Raw genomic sequence first — 24,119 nt, 5'->3', positions numbered from 1 at the left:
GTAAATGAACATGTTAAGAAACGCTATAATGGAAACAGATAAACCATCTTGAGCTAAAAAGAATGAGCTTTCCTGTTAATCAAATTTATTTTTTCTACATTGTATAGTGTCCCTGTATATTCAACTCCTCCCTCTCTCCCAAATATGCAAAAATCCTTATACATCAGTAATTCAGTATATAATGACAAGTTGGATCATCCTATACACCTCAGCACATTAAGGCGCACTTGCATACATCTTTAGCTACCGTGAGGAGTAAGAGAGCATGATACCAATCCAATGAAACTTTGCGTGTTGCAATCATAAACCCACCAGCAATTCATCCGCGCCAACCAGGGCTAGGAGATCAGTTTTCATTCGGGCTTAAGGTCAATTCAGTCACATTTTTTAGTGGTTCGAAACCTCAAATAATCTGGCTTAAGCAGGAGTCAACTTCTCAAGGTGTAACAACGGAGGCCCTCTGATTTTCCGGTGCATGTTGGAAACATTTATTATCATTTCACGGGAAATCATGAAGGTAAACACCAGGATGAAGTGCCATTGTTATGCAACTCAGGACACGGCACAGGAAACACCTCGCTGGCAAAGCCTGAAATATACTCGCAATGCCATGCTGCAGATGAGCGCACACCAATCAGTGAAATATTTTTGAAGCACAAATCTTCATATGAAGCATCCTTTATACCTTCCAAAAGTGCAGCTTTTGCTGAAACTACACTTGTCACGTTACTGATTAAAATGCCCTTAAACTTGGGAACTGCTTTAGGATCCCACCCATCATCCGGATGGTCATTTGAACCCCTGCTAAACTTGATGGGTATCTTGACTCTCTCCATTCTAATGTCACTAATGGTGACATTTGCTATATAACCTCCTCTACCATAATCAGATTTTATACGCACACCAGCTGCAGAATTCCAAACATGCAAATCCTGAATTGTTATATTTGAAATTCCACCAGACATCTCACTGCCTATTCCTACACCAGAACAAGTTGGCGTCGTGCCTGAAACTCTCCTCACTACAATATAGGTACTTGGACGGGCCATGGTGATTCCGTATTGATCCCATCCACTTTTGATGGCTACAAGATCATCTCCACTTTCTATGTAGTTATCTTCAATGCACACGTTGGTACTTGAGTCTGCATAGTCAGATGGAAAATTCACAAGCAAATGAATATAACATGTATGCCCTTTTTTTACTTGATTTTATGCATGATAAGCCAAAAGCTAAGCAGGAAAACAGAATGCAAGTAATAAATAATTAAAAAGGAACAAACCTGGGTCTATGCCATCAGTATTCGGGGCATTGAAAGGAGCCAAGATTGTCATCCCTTGGATAACAACATTTCTGAAACAAAATATAGCTGTTGATCATGTTTCTGCAGTTACAAAGCTAAGGACGGACAAGTCATAAACTTATTTTAGAGGAGTCCACTTTTTGTTTCAACAAGCTATATCTTTTACACCTAGAACCAAATGCTAACGTAATGTGAAATGTTGTACGAAACGACACCCAGTGAATTTGAACTAAACTATTTCACAAAATACCAAGAGCTGGCTGTTGCGTAGAAAAATTTGAAAATACTTTGTTGATAAGGAAGAACCATAAATGCATTTGAAGTTTTGAAGTCATGTTATGGCACTTGAAAAGACAAAAAGTCAAGAAGATGAAACCTGCAGTAAATGGGATGGATGGTCCAGAAGGGAGAATTTCGAAAGGTGAGGTTTGAGACCAGAACATTTTCCGAGTTCATTAGCTCAAGGAGGTGACCTCTTGTGTGCTCCAGTGTTTTGTTCCACCAAAGTTCCCACCAAATGTTTCCCTGACCATCAACTGTCCCATTTTGTCCTGCAAAACCATATAACTATCTAAATACCCTTGAAGGCACCAGCAATAGTTAACCATATTAATTGTTTAACCAACAAGAGTAATCTTTGCCTCTTCTGAATCTGGACCCCTCATGGAAGTCATTTAAAACATAATCACACATTTTATCTTCAAAAACTTTTGACCAGTGATATAAATGAATGCAAACGAGTACAAGCTCTTGTACCTGTGATGACAACATTTTGAAGGCCATTTCCATGTATAAGGCTAATATGTCTTCCTCCAAACCTCTCTCTCCCTCTTCCGTAGGATGGCAAAGGCTCAATTACAGGCCACTCTTTTGGATCCTAGGAATTAAAATTTTGAAATTATTAAAAATAAATAAATAAATAAATAACAGTTATTCAAGTACTATAAACAGGTTAGCCAGAGTGAGTGTCTGATTTCATAAACTCATTGAGGGGCTTGTCTAGATTTAGCATAGAATCATGGGTCTAAGCATTGGAAGAAGAAAGTAAACAGGACATGTAAATTCAAACTCGCCCGTTCAACACTTTGTTGAAAATCACTCGTCTGCATCACCATATGGCCGCAAGTGCCGCCCTACGCTTATGAATCATAGATCCATCAAGTTTCCAAAAGTATGGTCAAAGCTACTATAAGTATAAGCTTAAAACTGAGTATGTAAAAGGACTTTATAGTCGCACAAATTTGTCCCATAAGAAGTCAAATGCTCGCCATGACTTCTCTATTTTTCCTTTCGCCTTTTTCAGAAAACCAAAAGAACAAATGTTTCTTTTCCCTCGGAAACGTGGACTCAGGAAAAATGCTCGCCCTCGTTAGCAATAATCATATGCCACAATTGAACAGGAATAAAACAATATGAGTAAGTAGCCAAGAAAATTTGGAGTCTTCACCAACCAAAAACTGTGAATACCGGAAAAGAACCATAAAAGACAGTTTTCTAGAAGATGTTCCTTTTTATTTTTCAGTTACTGCGATAGGAGGGAATCTGATCTTTCAGCAGGAAGACAAATTAAGATGACAAGCAGACGTATGCATGAAGAAGCCAAGGCAAATGTCCGTACGCTGTTGAATTTAAGTTGCAAATTTGGAACATAATTAATTACAGCTTAAGAATAAAACACATCTAACCAAAAACCGAGCCAGATGAAAACTGAAAGAAGAGTTAAAAAAAAAAAATAAATAAAGAACGTCAAGAACAAAGACAATCCTGCGCACCTGAGAACCCAAAACAACAGCTCCTTCTTCAAGAAAAAGCGTGAAATTACTGGTGAGATTAAAACTTCCAGTGAGCCATCTTCCTCTGGGAATATTCAGCTGGGACCCCCCCATACCTCCGAAACGCTGCATGTATCGGATTGCCTTCCTAAACGATTCGGTATTCGAAATCTTCCCATCACCAACGCCGCCAAAATCCTTGATCGACATAACAAACCTTCTTCCGGTGACACCCTGAAAAAACCTGGAGCAGCTCTGAGAATCCATTGACGCGCCGGTTTCGGCTTCCGACGAACTCGAACGTAACCGCATTAAAAAAACCGTCATCTCGGGATGCTGGAGCGAGACAAACGTTACCAGAGCCAACAATAGAAACATCACTGCCCATGAGGGTCTCGTGAAAATACCCGACATGGCAGCACCAAAACACCCTTCTTCCGATTCCTTGATCACGTCAATAAAATCATAGAAATATATGTGGCGGGGTTCGCGATGCTGCGATCATCCCTTGCTCTCCCGTTGAATAGTACCTCGGATTTGATGAGAATGTCTAGAATAGAGTTATTATCATAACGCCACTGTATTTATTATGTTTTAGTACTGCGTCTCACATGAAAGACATATAAACTTTATCAAAATTGCAGTACATCATTTCGAAGCCGTGAAAACTGAAGAGTGGTGGCCGAACTTTGGCGAAGGAAAGGGTGTTAGGCTTTTGACTTTGGAAATGAAACAGTGAGCAATAGCATGTAAACGCATATGGTGTTGTCGGCTTGTGATACGCGAACCGCGAACGTGAGGCCAACGTGGAGGAGAGCTCGAGGATGGGAGGGGCCGAGCAGAGGAAAGAAGTTGAAAGAGAGAGCGCGAATTATTGCGGTATTGAGCATCCGAGCGCGTTTTATTGGAAAGCTAGAAATTGCAACTTTTCAAGAATTTCTTTTGCGGGTCCCATACGTTCGGTTTTAAGTCTTGTTAGTTTCTACGTGGCGAGTTTCCATTCGATCTATTTAAATCTTTATTATTTATATTTATATTTCCTTAGATTTAAATTTCTTTTTCGGGCAAGCGGCTGGCTCGCTGCCTTGCATCACGGGAAACCGCTCATCACGGGATCGTCCTGATTTCTTATTTTTTATGATTTGATTAATACAATATTTTATATCTTCTTTCTATTGTGTGTGTGTTTTTTTTTTTGCCAACCAATATTTTATATTATTGTCGCCGACTCCTCCTTTAAAAAATAAATAAATACTTTTGCCGCCTGGTCCCTATAGCTCTATATAGTGACTTGATTTGGGTGAGTGCGCAAGCCCATCATAGAATATTAGTACATTAATCAGACCTGAGCCGCTAAATAAGATCATGACCTGTTATGACCTCCACATGACTTTTGTCCCCACTCAAGTATTTAATTCATGATTACTGGCTCCTACTTTTTGATTAAAAAAAAATTAGATTGATCATATCGTGCTACATAAAGCCGGATAAATGAGTTCATTGTTTTAAAAAATTACATGTATTTACCTTCTTTTTATCGAAGCTTCATTTCCTTGAATTATCTGTGAAGCTCTCGTTGAGGGGATTACATGGGGAGGGATATAGCTTGTTAAACCACACGTAATGCAAGACTTGAGCATTTAAAACAAGGTGGGCAGCTAGCAAATAAATTGGAGAAAACCAGATCTAGGATGTGGATGAGGTTAAATGTGGATAACTCAATCATCTTCTAAATAAACAACTTTCGGAGGACTGATACACGATGAAAAACAGCAATTGGAGATGCGGGTTCATGAAAAAATTGTTACTCAGACGTTAAGCATTTAGGAAGGTTTGATTCTATACACGTTGAGACCAAAGAATAAGGAAAGTCAATTTCTTTTATGATTCTATATATAGAAGCTCTTTACAATACTTCAAAAACTCAAGACAAACTATTCTACTGATGTTATGGGTGATTGGAAAATATATGATTATGTTATTAGATATTTATCTGTAATATATTTATAAGTATATACATGTATATATTTGAATACATCTCTTTCCTATTCTCATTCTTTATTGTGATTTAGTTGTTTCGTTTTGAATCATTGCCTTCCTTGCTGTTTTGAAGACTAGCTTGAATCCTCATTTTCATCGTGTTTGAAATTTAGCCTAGGCTTCAGAATACCATGGACTTGGATCAGATCGCTCTCTTAATACAGAAAATTTCATTTAAGGTAGAGATGAAGCAAGTGAACGGTGGAGAAATAAATAAGAAACGACGGTGGGAGAGAGACGACCCTGAACGACGGCGAGCCGATGGCGGGAAGCAGAGTATATGAGTGGCGAGAGTAAGGAAGAGTTTTGCAGAATGGCCAGCAGGCGATGGGAAAGGCGTCTGATCGATGAGTTTAATTTTAGGAAAAATTTTCAGTCCAGACTTCTCAACCAAATATAACAAAAAAATAATCCCTTAAAATCTAAAATTTCATTGCAAACCAAGTATGTTTAACCTTGTCTCCATCCTGATTATATTACGGTGGGTCTTTCCTAACCAAAAAAAAGCAGGACAAAATGAAAAAGAGTTTGGGACAAAACATAAAGCAATTTTAATGTTTTAATGTTTGCAATCTCTATTTACAACTAAAAGGTTTTGATACTAACAATTTTAACGACACATAAAGCATTCTTATTTTTATAATATATTAATTATATTAATATAATTTATTTTAATTTTTATTTATATTATATTTCTTGTTTACTTTTTAATAGTTTCAAATATTTTAACTAAAGAAGGAAAATAATAACCTAATATTATCCTTGGCTTGTCTCTTGATTGGAGATTACTTAAGTCGCTATCATAATGTATTGTATCTTATATGTACATTGACTTTAAATTATTGTGGTTTATATGTTTATATTGTTTTTGTTTTAAACTTAATAAATTATGCAATTTAATATTTTAACAAATATTATTATTTGGGTCTTTTTCATGTTCTGGAACATTTCAATCTTGTTTTTGTCCCATCCTAATTCTTAATAAGATGAGATATAAGATAAAAATTTAATTCTGATTACTTTTTGAGATAATAAATGGGATATGAGTATCCTAATCTTGTCCCATCTTATCTTATGAATACCCTAGGTGAGTGAAATGAAATTAAAATGTTAAGAAAATTATCTTTTAATTTTATTTTTTTAGAAAAATCTTCAATTGACCGCAAAACCCACACAACGAATGACGCAAACATAACGCAAACATAGATGGCGGCGATGGTGAGCATACTGAATGTTGGAGATGGAAAACTGAGAACGATGTTGAGAGATGGAGAGACCGAGAACGGTGAGCATGACTGCCTAAGATGCAACTTGTGAGAGTGAGAACTAATGCATGTGAGTACTGATCATTTGCAGAGGGCGAACAATTTTAATTTTAATGTTAAAAATTTATAACTTCATTTACTCTGACAACAATAATTTAAATAAAAATAAGTGAAGTTATGTAGACCAACAATTCTTGTAAAAAAAATTAATCACTTTAGTATGAGAAATGAAAAATTTGCAACTATTTTTATTATGATAACAAAATAAAAAATAAAATTAAGTAAAGTTATGCGCATAAAAAATTCATATAAAAAAAATAATAGCTTCAGCATGGATAATGAACAACTACAATAAAAAAAATTACAAATTTTTTTTACTATGATAACAATACCAAAAATAAAATCAAGTGAAGATAAACAACTCTTGTGAGAAAAATAACTACTTTGATATGGACAATAAACAACTATAATAAAAGCAATTTATAACTTCATTTACCATGACAACAATATTAAGAATAAAATTAAATCAAGTTATATGTATAAACAACTCTAATAAAAAAATTAACCATTTCAGTATGAAAAATGAACAACTTAAATATGAAAATGTGCAAGTGTCTTTTAACGTGTTTAAGCCACTAAAGACAACGGGGTAATTTTTGTTTAGATTTTAATTTTATTTCACTATCTTTGATTTGTAATGAATAAACGATGAGCATATTTGGTTCCTAAAATAAAATTTTTCTTGTTTATTTTGGATAAGTCGAAAAAACATCAGCAATCTTTTTCTATTCATTTATGAAAGTGAACGCCGCGTTGCTAGTAAGTGCTTTTTTTTTTCCTCTCGGCATTCGAAAACCACGTTAAGAGCTTTACGAGACATCATACAAATCAGTTATGCTTTGTGATCCAAATTCTTTTACAGTAGTTATTAGCACAATCCCATAATAGGGAGGCTTTTGCTTTGCGGAAGCATATTTATTTAAATTCTCTTGGCTTGTCCATTGATTTAATTTGTGCCTCTTGTGTATTCCTACATCTTAAGGATGAATCAAGGCTTATGAATTTGACAAAATGCTATAGGATTAGTATAGGCTTAGTCCATTCGAATGCTTTATGATCCAATTTCTCAGCTGTATAATATAGAGTTTGCAACCTCTCAAAAATCTAACCCTAATTAATCAAGCTAAGTGAGAGTAATTGTGCCATGGAATTATTATATGTAAACTTAATTATTTTTGTTAAAACTAAAATACTAATACAAATATAAAGAAAATTATGATGTTGCAATAATTAAAATATTTGAATTATGCAATGACAAATCTCCCCTTATTGTTTTTTTTATATTAAGGGGTTAAAAGTTAAAAATAATAATTAAGTGTTATATTGTAATCATGGTATGTTGCATAAGGAGTTCTAGATCCATTAAAAATGGTATAAGTGTTGGGAGTGGTTTTTAGCACAAGTGTTGGGTTTTGAGCACCCTTATTGTGTGAAAATATGAAATAGTGATAAAAATATGTTTAAGTGCTTGACTTTCTTATGTGAAGTTATTTGAAAATAAAGTTCATTTCACTAACTAGTATATAAATAAAGCTTTCAATAAACACCCAAAGCACCTTAATTGAACGTCAGGTGAAGAAATGAGGCATGAGACAAATTATCCTTATGTGTTGTCTAATGACAATAAGGAGCTATCAAATTTTGTGCAACATTATGTGGTATGTGACATGGAGAGGGATAGGCTATATGCACATGTCTCGACATATCCCTATATGTTGGCCTACTTGGAGTTTCTCAATCGATTTTCAAGAGTTTTGGCTATCAAATGAAATCATATACTTTTGTATGTGTTTTTACTATGATTTGAAATTATTATAATTAAATATAAAATATTTTAAAGTTATAAAACCTTGAAATCCTACTTTTATTATTTTTGACTTTAATGAGTTTCATAGTGGGTAAACCGTTTGAGTTAATCAAAGAATTACCAAAATAAATTAGATTAAGTGTTGATTTAATAAGGACAATCTTTCGGAATCAGTCAGTGTATGTTGTTTTCAATTTTTAGATTCAACCGAACAAGGTGTGTCTATTTCTTTTCACAATGAGTTCTAATATTACTTTTTTACTTACTCAGTAATGATTCTGATTGTTTTTGATACTATGATTTGGATGTCATGCTTAAAAATGTCCTTAACAACAACCATGGACGAGCTTATCTCATGTTTAAGTTTTTTGGCTTCATGTATTGTTTGGCTTCTCATGTAGGTGTTGATTTAATGGTAAAGTATGTCACAGTCGAGGGTAAAAGGCTGAAGCTTGCCATTTAGGATACAGGGTTGCGTACTTGCGCCTCGAGGGGGTTATTTCTAGATCCCACGATATTTAATTACATACATTTCAATCAAACTCCTTGCCTAGTTGGGCCTAACTGCACATTGGTAACAATGGTTAGCCATATTTGGTTGATTCTACTTGTTTGATCATGCAGCTGGTCAAGAGAGATTTAGAATGCTAACAAGTTCTTACTACAGAGGGGGACAAGGCATCATGATGGGAAAGTTTTTCAGTTGTTCAAGGTGCTCATTGCCATTCTTCCTTTTTTTAGTCGTTGCTCTAAATCATATAGTTGTTGAATTGGATGGAATTTTGTCTATTCCTTTTCTTTTGCAAGCAAGAAAGAAGTGTGAAGTTATTTGCCTTGCTTATAAGAGTCAATCTATGAAATTACAAGGAAGTCTAGTACTAGTCTATATCTATATCTATATTAACTTGGGGTGCTCATGTGAACAGTAAATAAATAATGCATTACCAAAACTACCCCTGATTTTTCACCGACATTGCCCGTCCGTTACTTAGAGCCCCATTTTCTTCCTCTCCATGTCTTCACCGTATTCAGTGTTCGCATTTGCTTTATCATTGTTTGATCCCCCAATCTTAGTCCTCAAGCTTTCACGTTTAGTAAGTGCCCTGGGTGTTTCCATTCATCTCCTCCCCTTTAACCGCTCTTGGGTCCGTTCTCAGTTCGTCTGCCGTTGTTTACTCATTCTGCTGTGCTTTAACTCGATGAGATGTCAAGAGTGAGCGGAAGTCGTCATGGAGAGAATGGAGGGGGTAGACGATGGTGTGGGAGCTGATTGTTTCGATCTTAGTGGTGTCGAGTAGGTTAGAGAGTGAAATCGGAGGAAGAAAGTTGTGGGTGATATTTGTTTTATTTCTTTTTGCATTATTATCTTTTGACTGCACTGATTAGTATTATGGATTTCACATCTTGTATTGAATATCCTTCAAACCCTTACTGCTTCTTTTCTTCGACTGATGGCATTTTTACTTTCTCTGCGACTGCTATTGCTAAAGACCAATTGCATGAGTCAAAATTGGAGCTTTTTGACAAGGTGAATGAAGAGGTGAGAAGAAGCTTTGCCCAATTTGGTTAGCATTAGCTACATCGGGTCTTTAATTGATATTTATTTTCTTCACCTATGAGCTAAGTAAGGATGTGTTTTTTTCTTTCCCAGCTTCAATAGATGTCCTTGCACGAACAAATTTTTTTATTAAAAACCCTGACAAGTTGTTTTGCATCTATATTTTGTGTAGATTATTAATAAACTATGAACATATCAACTTATATTCATTGCCTGTGCTTGAATAAAGAAATAATATATAAGTCTTCTTTTATCTTTTGTTCCTTTTTTCTCTTTCTTGACTTGTAATAATAATGTATTCTCATGGTAATTCAAACTTATATATCCATTGAAGATTTTGTTGGTTTTTGTTGAAAATTGAACTATTTCGACCTCTTTGCTTTAGTGTTTTGTATGTAAAAGAGAGCAGGGTTGACTTTTTTTTTTCTTTTTTAGCCTATATTTTTGAACTATACGTGATTTAGCAAGGGAATTTAATTAGCTTAGCTTTCATCTAACATTGCTCAGACTATTTGTATGTTTTTATTATTTAATGGGTATTTGATTTTCAATTTTCTTTTCTTATGACTGTTTTTTCATTGTTATTTAGATCAAATTTTATTTGGACCTCTTTGTTTCGAAGAAATGGGTCTTTGGCAATTATTAACCTATCACAATAAACTTGCCAATTTTAATATAATATTGAAGTAGAGATTTAGCTACTGAAATTCAGAGATCTTATTTTGTACAAGTCTATTACCCTATCTATTGCACAGGATTTTACTGTAGAACGAACATGGTCCATATATGGCTAGGTTAAGTTATCCTTGTTAATCCTGTCGTTAGTTAAACTCTACTTAATGAGATATTAGAAATTTTTTAGATTGAAGAAGAACAAAGAATTAATTATCTTTTGCAAAGGTGAGGTGAAAGGATGTTATATTGGTTGCAATATTAGGAGACCAATTTCAGCATTTTTAATCCCTCAGAGTAAAAATTATTATGTAAATGCAGGCCTCAGCGTTATGCTTTCTCTGATTACAGTTAAATTTAGCTGTTGAAGAACATTAAATCCCACACAAGCCTTCCATTTTCTCAAGAAATTGTTTCAGCATCAGAGCTTGACTTTCTTGATATATGTTCTAGGTATTGTGCATAAATGCATGTCATTGGCATAACTTTTACTATACCAGATTATTATTATGTCTAGTCGGCCCAAAATTCTTGCAGAGATCTTCTTAGTGCTGAAATGTTTCCAATGTTACAAGGGAATACTTATCTTCTGATGAATTTTATGGGAATGGGTTTCTGAGACAAGTCATGGGGTCTTAATAGGAATTTAGGGATCAAAAGGAGTTATGAGAAGAAGAGGGAGTAGAGATTCAAAGCAGCAAGGTGCATATATTGTATGCTATAAACAATATATATAATCAATTTGTTTGTTGATTGTTGACCAAGACATGCAAGAATACGATAAATGGTGAGGGCCTCAGGGATTGAGGAGACAACTAGGAATTAGCGTGTGACAAATGGTGGTGTTATGTTTATAGTTTTGCCTTTGCAAGTCATTACCTCTCAGCACCCCCTATTTGCTTTTGTTCCTGGGTTGTCTGCTTGAGAATATTAATATCATCAGTGTTTGTTGTGTTGTGTGTGTCTGCATGTCTATAAACTACTGAAATATACACTATTCATAGTCTTGGCCATTGGGGCTTCCTGTGATATTAAGTTTGTACATATTTTCCCGCATAATTCTTTGTTCTGTGCTGCCATGTGTCTACTTGGTTTAACTTTATTTATGATTTCCTGCTCTGTAATATTGTTTGCGGACTGAACTCATTATTCAACCAAAGAGGACTTATTTTCTGGCACGTATTGGCCCAAGAATGAAAAACTTTATATTAGATAGGTTGAATTAAAATATTTTGAAAAAATATATGTTTACTTATTGCAAATGCGTGACTACATTACAATTTTTTTTTTTTTTCAATCATGGGCTTCCTTGTCTGACTAAGGTTTCCTTGTCTACCTTTTGTTGTTTTGTTGCAGTACCAATTCATTAATTTTGGATGCACCTTTGTTAAAAGATTCCACTTCTTTGAAATTTTATGTCATGAACATGTAATGATTCAGGAAGGGTTTGGAGAGGGGACGCTTATTAAAGGTGTGAGTATTAATTTGTTTGGAAAACCAGAGTTGCACCAGTATGGGAGAAGAGTCCTATAGAGCTCAGTAGGACTATTGAATGAAGGAAACTTTGAACTCGAGTTGTGGGGAGAAGAGTTCTTATGTGTGACAGGATTCTACTATAGAATCTGTTTATAAGAGACTGATGGTTAAGTGAATGGAGTAGGTATATAGTACATGTGGAGGGGTAGTGATTAACAAAATGACTGAGCTGTGGGTTTCTATCAAAAAATTGAGCCACTTCTACCAATGATCTAAAAAATTAAAGCAATTACTATGGGATTAAGACTTTGTTGAGACAAGGCATTTAGGCAAATTAACGTTATATCATACCATCTCCAAGTCCAAGCTATCAATTTGATTGCAAGGACTATAAAGAGTGAACATCCCTTTAGCCAAGTCATATAAGGCTAGGATTTGGTTTGTGAATTTACTATTATGTGTTGATGTTGTTCATGGGAATTTTGTATTGATATGTGGTTATGTATACAAGGCTCTCTTTGATCTGCGATTTATTTTATTTGTATTTGTTCTAGATGTATTTGCTTTTTTTACCCTTAGACTAAATTCTTATTCTCTTTTGTTACATTACTAGGTTAAGATTTACTTACTTTCTACTTTTATTTTTATCATGCACAGATCCCTTCAATAATTTTTAATTTATTATAGTAATTTGATTTGGCTGAATGCTTCGCATAACAAATTCAATTAGTTTCACTTTTAATATACGCTATATTATTATCTCAAATTAAAATAGCTCCCTTCACGTGTGATACTTTATACATGTATTAATAGCACATATGATTTTTTGTTTGTTTGAAGATGGTGATTTTCTTTTTAGTAGTCATATTACAATTCTCTTCATGTTTGCTTATTATTATTATTATTATTATTATTATTATTATTTTGTTCTTCCACTTCTTGCATGTTCCTTTTTGTTCCTTTGATAGAAGATGCCAGCCAACAATATGTTAATGTTATGTATACTTTTGGTCTGTAGTTACTTTTGATATTTTGGAGCTGTTGATTGCATTTTTGTTCCATTGTCTATGTAATCTTTGCACTTTATTTTTTAAGAACCCCGGGGGAGTTGCACGTGGGGCAATGTGATAATTAGAGTGATTTCTTCTTTGGGAACATGTTTTGATCCATGTGGTTGAACTTGGGACGCTCCCTTTGTTTCTTTACTACAAACTCTCTTTTTAACCAGCAATGTGAGGTACAATCAGTGGCGGAGCCACGTTAGGGTAAGGGGGTGCAACTCACTTTGAGAAAAATTACAAGTGAGGCATGTAAAATTTATAACTTTACACCCCCTAGTTTAATATTTTGTCCCTTTGAACTAAATAAAAAATATTTAGATTTAAAAACTTATTAGATATATAATATTTTAATGATTTAAATAAGATATGAAGAGCATATCTATAATAAAAGACCATATCAACTTATTCAATATAATTTTTTAAAATGAAAAATGATGATAAATTTATTTATATTATTATAATTTTAAGCCTAGCATAATTATTACTATTTTTTAAAAAAAATGTTAATTTTTTTTTTAAATTACTTCGCACCCCTGACTGTAGGGTCTTGGCTCCACCATTAGGTACAGTGGCTTATAATTTTGATTTTGTCAGCTTCATGAGTCATGAGAGCATCTATCTAGAAGACATGGCAACTACTGGATTTTGTTTTGGGAACTTGTAATCTTGGAATTTTCTTTTTTCGTGAACAAGTGTCATTATGAGTATCATTCACTTGTGCAGTTTAGAACACCCTTATGTCGCTATGTAATTAAGGTCTCGTATTACAGGCCGATGTTCTTCTCTGTACTGATTGTTTCCATGATGAGAGATTTGTCGTTGGTCATTCATAGGGGTTGATTAAGAGATTATGGTGATCTAGACAGGGATAGTTGGACTGATCAAGAAACCTTGCTGCTGCTTGAGGCAATGGAGATTTACAATGAGATTTGGAATGAAATTGCTGAGCATGTTGGCATCAAGTCAAAAGCCCAATATATTCAACTTCTCCATCTACCCGTGGAAGAAGTAAAATTGGAAATATCAACGTTCCGAAAATGTCATTGTCATCAAATATGTCAAATATAGGTGATTGTGGAAGATTGCGTTCAAATGTAGATGTAGAATTAGCAGGTCAGCAACTGTGGACTTGCATAAGGAAGAGCAAACTCCGAGACTCTTATCAATAAAAGGAAAATTATTTGCAGTGATGAGCTTCGTGTGGTATTTGAGATTGATTGTACTGTCATGTTCAGGATTAGGAAAATCACGCACATTTGGAATCAATTAGTATTGCTGTAAAATGATTTTTGCAATGCTTTGTTGTTACTAATATTATTTGCTTAGTTTACATATCTTTTGATCCTTTTCTTATGAATTAGCTCTATTTGATTCATCTTAAATTTGTTAAATTGGTTTGCTAGCCAAGAATTATGTTATAATGCCACATCATCCTCATCATCTCTGTAATGTATTCTCATAATTCTTAATTGTATAATCAATATCATTAATGATGCCTCAAGTTCATTTTTTTAAGGCAAGGTATTACTTCATGTTTATCACACAAAAAGTGGTGAGCAATCATATTAAAATGTTTATCATTTATGAGATACGGTAAATATTCCTTGCATTGCACGGGCGAAACACTAATTATTTATAATGCATAGTGCAATTGCTAGTGCCAAGGTCCTCAAAATTCTGGAGTGCGTAGTTCACTCATAGCAGCAGCTAATTTGAAATGCAGTGCACATAATTAAAAGATTAACAAAAACTAGTAAGTTTAGAAAACCCACTGGGGCTGCATTCTTGGAATCTTGGCTCATTTATATGGTTGAAGTCTTTAAACTGAGAAGACCAAAACAGAATTAGATGATGGAAGACATGGACTTTTTAGAGAAATACATTGCAGCGGAAAAAATGATGTGTCCTCGCGTGGGAAGGCTGGAGGCCAATGAATAAGAAGCTTACCTGAAAATTTGAAACGGATCGGAGGTTGCAGGTTTGAGGGAAAGAGAATTTCAAGCCAAATTTTCATTTCATGCTGATATATGGAATGGAGGCGGGTAAGGTATATCATTATAGATTATAGTAGATGGCCTATGATTTAATAGGTACAATGTATGCATTTACTAGGACTTAAAGAAAAATCCTTGGAATTAACTCATGACTGAAAGTATTTTACGCCCTTCCATAAGCATAATTAAGCTGCACTGACCAGTACATAATCTTCAAGGACTTTCCCAAGCCATCAAGTTTTCTAATAGGACTCTAGCTATATCATGGTTGCATTAAAATTTCGTAGAACAATCCAATAAAATATCTAAAACCAATGTCTGTTGTTAAGTACTTTAAAATAATGAAAAATCAATAAGCACTGCTCCCCTTCTCTTGCATTACGTGCTAAGTTATGGAATTACATGTCAAACACTCGAACTCAACCATCATTAAACCGTTTGTGAAAGTAATCCTTCCAAAGTAATGATGATGCATATGGTGCTTAATTAACGGTGGCTTTCCAAGATCATTAATGTAGAACTGGAAATATCTATAGTCAAAGATGAGTGAAGCAGGAGGGACCTTAAAAGTAATCTGTTATTGATGCCCTCAAGCATCTACAATACACATTTATGCTTTGCCTTTATGTCAAGACATTTTATTTTATCTTTACTAATGATTATCATGATGATGCTGAATTTTCACATACTGCTCAAAATAAAAGTAAATTCCAGGAATAATTTTTTCCTATGTATCATGAGCTTTGAGTTTTCAAGTTAATTTGTCCAACTGAGATTTGGTAATTCAATGACCAAATTGGGAGCAACTATTCCGCAGAATATGGCCTGAAAATTGGTGTCGAGTTTTCCACGTTGGCTGTTCATGTGCCACTGTTCCCGACCCAGTCAGTGTAATATTGAAATTTTGTAAATTAACTGATGATGTCTCCTTTTTGCTCCACTATCTTATGTAGTTTATGATGTGACTTGGCGAGACACATTTACAAATCTATCTGAGGTACGGGCAAAGGAAATAGACCCCTTCTCTACGAATCAAGATTACATCAAGGTGCTTGTTGGAAACAAAGTAGATTTCTCTCCAACAAAATGCACAGTCATACCCCCCCGGGGCAGGGGGGTTCCCAAAAAAAGTTCACTTTTGTGTATTCTTCAATCACATTAAGATTTCAACAAAGTTACAAGGGTTGAATGGCATTAGCTATAACATCTTATCATTAAAAAAGTTAATTTTAATTATTAACTGATTTAAATATTGCAAAAAATATTTTAAAATTATAAAAAAAATAATCCATAAAATTACATATAAGTGTTCTGTGAGAAAATTAATATTAAGTCTTTTAGATTATATATAAATAACAAGATATAAATATTATTTCTTATCCATGTAAAATGTCAAAATATAATTTTGACCAATCATTCTTTTAGAAACTTAATCAATATTAATTTTCTTATAAAGTATTTATTTTCAATTTTATGGGTCACTTTCTTTAATTTTTAGGTCTTTTCTATATTTTTTTTAATCAAATAACAGTTAAAAATAACTTTTTTAACTATACGGTGTTTGGTGTACCATTTTTAAATGTTGAAGTGAGAAATTGTATATGTTAGTTTAGAATACTAAACACTTGTGAGGAAATAGTTGATAAGGAGTAAAAATGTCACTCGACCCAAGTTATAACTTCAAAAATTTATGCACTAAATCAAAGGCTTTCACGATTTTGTTTCAATGATCTCTTCTTGACGTTCCATGTTTGAGTTTTCCAACATCTATACTATATAAGCCAACAAAAATAAGACAAGGAGGCAGGACTAGATGCAGGTGTTCCCAAGGAATTTAAGTGAACATAAATCTTGAATCACCTGGAATCTCCATTGCATATTGTAGATCTATTTCTATTATGTCCCCTCTTTAAAATCTTAGTGTCCACTCTTGAACGTGTCTAGTCGTGTCCATATCACATTTACTTCTTAATCTGACTTGTAAATCATCTCTGAAATGTACTTATATTGGTGGATAACATTTGATTAAGTTTCAGGAGAGTGATAGGGTTGTGAAAGAACAAGAGGGGATACATTTTGCCAGGGAATATGGATGCCTTTTTATTGAATGCACTGCTAAAACTCGAGTCAATGTACAGCAATGCTTTGAGGAACTTGTTTTGAAGGTATGTTAAGCAATATATTGGCCCAACTATAAACATGAATTTTGCCTGCAATGGAGTTATGCTGCATATGTTTCATGTCATTTACATGCGATCATATTAAAATATTTTTTTGGGGTGAATCTTCATCTAAATCATATTTGATGAAAAAACTAATCAGTACGACTGCTCACTTGAGAAAATTACCTCAAGGTGCAAAAGAGTCAACAAATGTGAACAACCAATTTTATGTCATTAACATAACTAGTGTGGTTCTGGTGCACCACACAAAATCTAAGAAATGAACCATATTATTCAGAGCTCATGAACAGTTCTTGTTAAAACTTTTATATTATATATTGATATATAGATACTAGCAAATGAGGAAGACACAAGTTTCTTTCCTTTTTCGACCCTTCACCCTCAATCCCCCTGGAAAGGACCCAGTCACCCGGCCCCTCTTCTGGAGCTGCTTGAATTGATACCTTAACTTTCTGAAAAGCTCATTGAAACTCTTGCTAGTCCAGGGAACATTAACATAAGTGACAATGGCAATGGTTATTATTATTACAACTTTTTTTTTTCAGATTCTGGATACACCTAGCCTCTTAGCGGAGGGATCTAAAGGAGTCAAAAAGAACATTTTTAAGAAACCTCCGCCATCTGAGTTGTTGTTGCTGAAAATGAGGGGCTATTCAACTGACGTATTAATTAAGACCTCCGAGAATGGCCCTGCAAATATACTCAGAATCAGATATGGAACTCAAATTTGATGGATTTCAAGTTATTTTTACCAATGGACGTTATTTTTCCATTTCCAGGTTCCTTTTGTGAATATTAGATGATGTAATATGATGGTGATGGTTTATGGCTTTTTTTTTTTTTTTGGTTGGGGGGGGGGACCTTTTGATCACCATTTTGTCACATTTAACGACCTGCAAATAATCATTTGATAGTTTGTGGAGGAAGGCAGTCATATATTGTATGTAACGCCCATGCAGTATCATTCCGACTTGTTTTCCATTCTCATGTATTGTGAAGCTGGCGGTGGCATGTTTTTGGACTTAATCTAACCCAATCACACCCATCCCTGTTCAATCCGGTCTTACCTTGTCTCGGGTTATTCATCTCAAACTGGGTCTGAAGTTGAAATGCAAACTGGAGGCTTTGGGTTAAACCTCACCTGACTAGATCCGTGTGGGGATTTGATACTTGCTTTCTAAATTCAAAATTGGGAGAAATTAATTTTATTAAAACTTGAATGTCAAAATTTGAATACTATAAAGATTTTAATGTAAAAAAAATTGTAAAAGAAGATAAGAATGAACAAGTAACAACGAAATATTGATGTGTTATATTTATATATGTAAGGATACCAATGACAAACAAATGGAAAAACACAAGAAGAAAAGTGAACAAGAGTAGAACGTGATAGGGATTGTTTTGATTTGAGTTAGATGTAATTAATTATGAAAAAGATTGATTAATATGATTAATTTTAATTGTAATTGATTATGTTATAATGTGATAATGTTTAAATATTATTTTATAAAATTGATTTTTGAGAAAATTGAAAATGTTTAGATAAATTTAATCAAAATTAATTTTAATTGTATGAACTATCATAAAGGACATTACTTTTTAAAATTAAATATTAATAAAATTGCATATAATATTATTAAATTTGTTCAACTCTAGTTAACAAATAAAATATGTATAATAATGTTGTAAGAAATATGTATAACAGTGATCCATTTAATATTTATATAATCATTTCATATCTAATTATATACTAATTAATTATAAATTTAAATTATATTATATTTTGATATTGATAATTTAATTTGTGTAAAAAAAAAATATATTTGGCGAGAGGAGGAGACAGATGGAGGAGCAGTGGAGCAGGAGCGCATAAGAAACACCCAAAACAGTGAAACACCCATGAGAGTTGAGACTAGCTAGAGACGCATAGGATAGAGAGAAGGACATGTGAGAGGGATATATTTGGCATGTTAACATTCTGACACCCAATAAATTTAGATGACAGTAAAAATTGAAATTGATAAGCAATTATTGACCGGTTTCAACTAAAACATGATTACAGCTTAAATAACTGATTATAAATAAATGGGAGTGTTTGGATGTTTTTTTATATAAACCATGGTTTCAAACGAAATAAACCATAGCATGGAAAGTCCAAACAAGCACATAATTGGAGAAATTTTTAATTAAGTCAGTTGTGTCATTTATTCAATAAAAATATGACATTCTGACGATATTAAATATAAATTAATTATGATATTGATGATAACTCGAAGAGAAGAGGCAAAAAAATTATAAATATGTACTCTATTGTAAAAACAAAATTAATTAAAATAATACGAGACTTGATATCATATCATATTTTATTAAAATAATTTGAGACATTTTAATTGAACAAACTATAGATAAAGTGAGACACCCAATCTAGTAAGAATTTCTACACGTAATTTTTTGTAGATTCGATGGCTGGTGCTGCAGCGAAAATTACACTGCTGCGTAAGGGTATACCATGGAAAAGCTTTCATTCTTGAAGACCAATATACGTGACATAAAACAAAGTAATATAATTACATTACTAAATAAAAAAAAAAAAAAAAGGGCAGGCAGGAGGATGGGGTCAAATTCAAGCAAGCATGAGAGAGAGTGTGTGGGGGTGCACGTATTGTAAAGGGAAGGAGCGAAAATAGGGAGGGGAGGTTAAAGCAGTTAAATCAAAGAGATTTGATCAAATACCTTTCAGCAGATTGGAAGGAGCAGCGAGCTTTTTTTTTTTTTTTTTTGTGATTGTCTTTTTATGCAGCTAACGCCACTCCACTTCCCTCCCCACCACCATGTGTTGGACTCAGTGCTTGCTCCTGTGCTTCCCTTTTCTTTTGACTCCTCTAAAAGGTTCCTCTTCTCCCCTCTTTCCTTCATTCTTCCATTTATTTTATTCTCAACTTTCACTTCCTTCGCCGCAATTCTGGACTCCATTCATACATTCTTGTTTTATTTTTTCTGAAACCCTAATTTTCCTCTCTCCACACCACCCCTCGCAAAATTTTAATAATGATCGATCCGCTTTGATTTGATGAGTACACGGTTTTCCAAAATCCTAGATTCGTTTTCTTTGTTGAAAAAATAATTTCGTCCATGCATGAACTGGATGGATGCTTGTGGCTTCAGGGAATCTCTCGTCTCCAAGATCTTTCATGTTCAACGAAGCGCACTTTGTGGACAAGTAGGCCAAATGCCTCGTAAGCTCATTGGAAATGTTAACATTATAGAAACAAACTCACGTTGAGAGTGAATAATGTTGGTCAGTCATCAATTGGACGAAATTAAAAGTAATATTAATAAGGAAATGAGGTTGAAAGGTGGGGCCGTGGTGGTGGGGAGGAAGATTAGGGGATTGCTCTCCCAGTTGCCAGTGAAAGGAAAAGAAGGAAGAGATTCCATGAAACCTTTCAAGTTCCATCACATCAGTTAATGCAAATAAATCACCAACTTTTACTTTCCCATTACTTTGGGCTTCCTCATTCTCTCTTTTTATTCATCCATCCATTTTCTATAATGAAGCAGATTTAACATTCAAATTCAAACTAAACCAGATTTACTTGTTTAACTTTTTTCCCCTTGTCCCATTAAACAAACTTATATTTTTTTATAATGGAGGGACTATATAGATATATATATATATATATATATCTCCAAAAGTAGAGACGAATTTCATCACCCTTGCGATAAATAGACTGTCCTAATTTAATTTTAATTTTAATTTTATTTTTTTAACTCAAGTTTGACATTTCAAATACTCCATACAAAGGTATTCCGACAACCCGGGAGAACAGTCAGTCAAGCGACGAAAATAAAAATGTCCATGACAGTTTAAAGCGACTTTTAGGCATCTCTGGAGAAGCAGATATGTTGTGTCTGTTTCAAGATCTTCATGTTGCAGTACATTAAAATGCAAGTGTAGATCAATGGGCAACACTGTTGGGGGGGGGGGGCTTGGGGTCTTGTGGTAGTAGAGAAACCTCATGAGAGATCTCAATATCATAGTTTATATCAAAGACTACCGCATTGAGTCACTAAACAATGACATCAATTTGCTAAATGGTATCATAAGTATGTTACGTTCTAATACCACTTGCTCGAAGATTTATCATCGTAAGAGTTGAAGACGAGACATTTAATTTGGATTGTTTAAAATTAATATTAATTTTTTTTATAATTTTTATAAATTGACAAGTCATGTTTACTCAAAACGATTTAAAATTAATTTTTTTACTCATGTGTAACATTTCAAATATTCAATCCAACTGTATTCTATCAACATGAGAGAATAATCAACCAAATAATGAAACTAAAAACATCCAGACAATATAAAAGGACTTTCAAATGCATTTGGAGAAGCATATATTTGCCGCGTCTTTTTGAGATCTTTACATGGCAATACATTAAATTGCAAGTTCAGATTAATGGGTAACATCACTCGTGAGAAGTCTTGTGGTTGTTGGGATACAACATCACTAAGCGCCTTATAATATCATATCTTATATTCGTTGACTAAATAGTTCTTCAACTACTAATAAGACCAAATTGTTAAAAGAATATCATAATAAATTATAGAATTATCAATTAAGGTCAGGTTGGTTATAAAGGGTTTGGGCTTAAAAGGGCTGGCTTTATTAAATTCAATTATACCTCAGGTTTTCATTTTGGTCAACCTTGCATTGACCTTATATTTTTTATTTTTAATTTAAAAATTAAAAAAATATTTAAAATCTCATAAAAGTTATTACACATAACATTAAGTGTAGAAAAATAAATTTAAATCAATACACATAACAACAAGTCTAAGTTTAATAAAACATACAACATCACAAAATAACACAAATAATAATTAGACTTGTTTAGCATCATCAACTAAATCTTGATGATTTTCATTATAATCAACATTAGTATAGTTTTATTCTTCTCATTGTAGAGCATTATCAATGACAAATATATTAAATTTTTTATATATTTTTTCTTCATCCTCGTGAAATGAAGCTAAAGTTTTAGAATTAGTGTAGTATTTAATCTTTTTAATATTAAAATTTAAAAAAAAATGTAAAAGGGTTTAAATGGCTGGCCCTTTTATTTTAGAGCTTAAAAGAGCTAATCCTTTAATGCCTGAGTTATCATTTTACACTTTAAATAAGTAGCTTGACCTTAAATTTTTTCAAGCTCAAAAAAGCCGATTTGACAACCTTGGTCGTAATTAATAGCTCTATTAAGTTCTATTATAATATTAGTCGTTAGGAGTCAATAGTTAAAAAATTTAATCAAAAATCACATATTTAATTTGGATAGTCAAAATTGAATATTAAAATGTTTTATAGATTTTAAAAATTGATATCTTAGATTTACTTTGAACGGCTTAGAATTAAAATTGTTGGACTCAAGTGTAACCTTTCAAATACTCAATCCAAGAGTATTATATCAAACTAGTACAATAGTCAATCAAGTAATGAAATTAAAAATGTTCCAAATCTTCATGTTGCAAGAAATTAAAATGTAAGTGTAGATTAATGGGTAATTCTTTATGGGAGCTCGTTGTCGAGACATAACATTATAACACACCTCAACATCATGGGATTGATATAACATAACAATATGATATTAGAACATTATATTGATGACTATGGAATTGTTCCACCAAACAATGAGGCCAAATTGTTAAATAACATCAAGGCCAAGTTCTATTTTGATACCATTTGTTAGAAAAAGTATAGCTACAAGAGTCAAGGATAAGAAATTAAACTTGGATGGTCCAAATTCAATATTAAAATTTGTTTGTAATTTTGTATATATTAACAATCAAGATTTACTTTGAAAAGCTTAGAATTAAATTTTTTTGACTTAGTTGTGGCCTTTCAAATATTCTATCCAAAAGTATTCCATCAACATGGGAAAATAGCTAGACAAGTAATGAAAATACAAATGTCCACAACAATTTGAGAGGAACTTCATGTGTCCCTGGAGATGCAAATATTTGCTGCGTCTATTTGAAAACTTGGTGTGACAGGACATTAAAATTCAAGTGTAAATTAATGTGCAAATGCTGGAGGTCTTGTGGCTATCACGAAACAGAATCATGATGCAGCTTAACATCATATCCTATATTGATGACTATGACATTGTGTCACTAAATAATGAGACCAAATTATTAAATGGTACCAGAGTGAAGTTCTATTCTAATACCACTTGTTTGGAGGCTTGTAAAGATTTAATTTAAGTGGTTCAAATTTAATGTTAATTTTTTTAGAACCAAGAACTTGAAGCTGAACTAGTGGCAAACATTGCACTCACGAATACCAATTGGAGGAAGAGAATTGCAAGCGGGGGGATGAAAGGGTTCTATCTATGATTGATAACGTTCAGAACATAAACTCTTCACACAAAAAATTAGCATACAAGTGATAAAGCTACTGAGTTGTTGAAGTAAGAGGAAGAAATAACCAAGCTAAATGCAATGATAAAGTTGTGTTAGGAAAAACTCGGTATCACAAGAAAGGAACTAGAAAATCTAAAGAAAAAGAATGCAACGTTAGACAAGCAAATATGAGTCACACTTAAGTAAAAAAAAAAATGAATTAAACAGTTGAAAGTAAACCTTGATTATCAATTTATAAAAATTATAAAAAATTTAATATTAAATTGAATCATTCAAATTAAATTTGTACTATCAAAATAGATGGTGAATAGATTTATTAAATTTTTTTAATAATTTGTATAAATTTTTATTTTGATAAATATAAAATAAAAATAAAAAACTTTAAATTCAGACCATCTAAAATAAATATAAAGATTCAAATGTCATTAGAAGTAATGAATATCATCGAAACTAGACAGATCCGCATATTTAGCTAAAGTCATAAGTATTTTATAATTGGGTAAACTC

At 33.1% G+C, this 24,119-nt stretch overlaps 1 protein-coding gene and 1 pseudogene across 2 annotated transcripts; one reads left to right on the top strand and one right to left on the bottom strand.

The window, feature by feature from the left end:
- Positions 1-48: 48 nt before the first annotated feature.
- Positions 49-3,942, bottom strand: LOC129319969 (probable polygalacturonase). 2 transcript variants are annotated; one of them, XM_054965085.1, is made up of 6 exons: positions 3,076-3,942; positions 2,060-2,180; positions 1,680-1,854; positions 1,283-1,353; positions 686-1,144; positions 49-613 (listed from the first exon to the last, which is right to left on the bottom strand). In XM_054965085.1, exons 1-6 carry the CDS (start codon positions 3,487-3,489, stop codon positions 510-512), a joined length of 1,344 nt encoding a protein of 447 aa, XP_054821060.1. In that variant the 5' UTR covers positions 3,490-3,942; the 3' UTR covers positions 49-509. The 2 variants fall into 2 exon arrangements, with proteins under 2 accessions (XP_054821060.1, XP_054821058.1); XM_054965083.1 differs by having other exon boundaries at positions 49-1,144.
- Positions 3,943-6,321: 2,379 nt separating this feature from the next.
- Positions 6,322-17,922, top strand: LOC129319763 (ras-related protein RABC1-like; annotated as a pseudogene).
- Positions 17,923-24,119: the final 6,197 nt, after the last annotated feature.

This window comes from Prosopis cineraria, unplaced genomic scaffold (assembly GCF_029017545.1).
Source record: "Prosopis cineraria cultivar Desert tree isolate PC_DT_omini unplaced genomic scaffold, ASM2901754v1 PC9, whole genome shotgun sequence".
Lineage (NCBI taxonomy): Eukaryota > Viridiplantae > Streptophyta > Magnoliopsida > Fabales > Fabaceae > Prosopis > Prosopis cineraria.
Note: the sequence above shows the minus strand (reverse complement) of the source record. Positions and strands in the feature narration are given on the sequence as shown.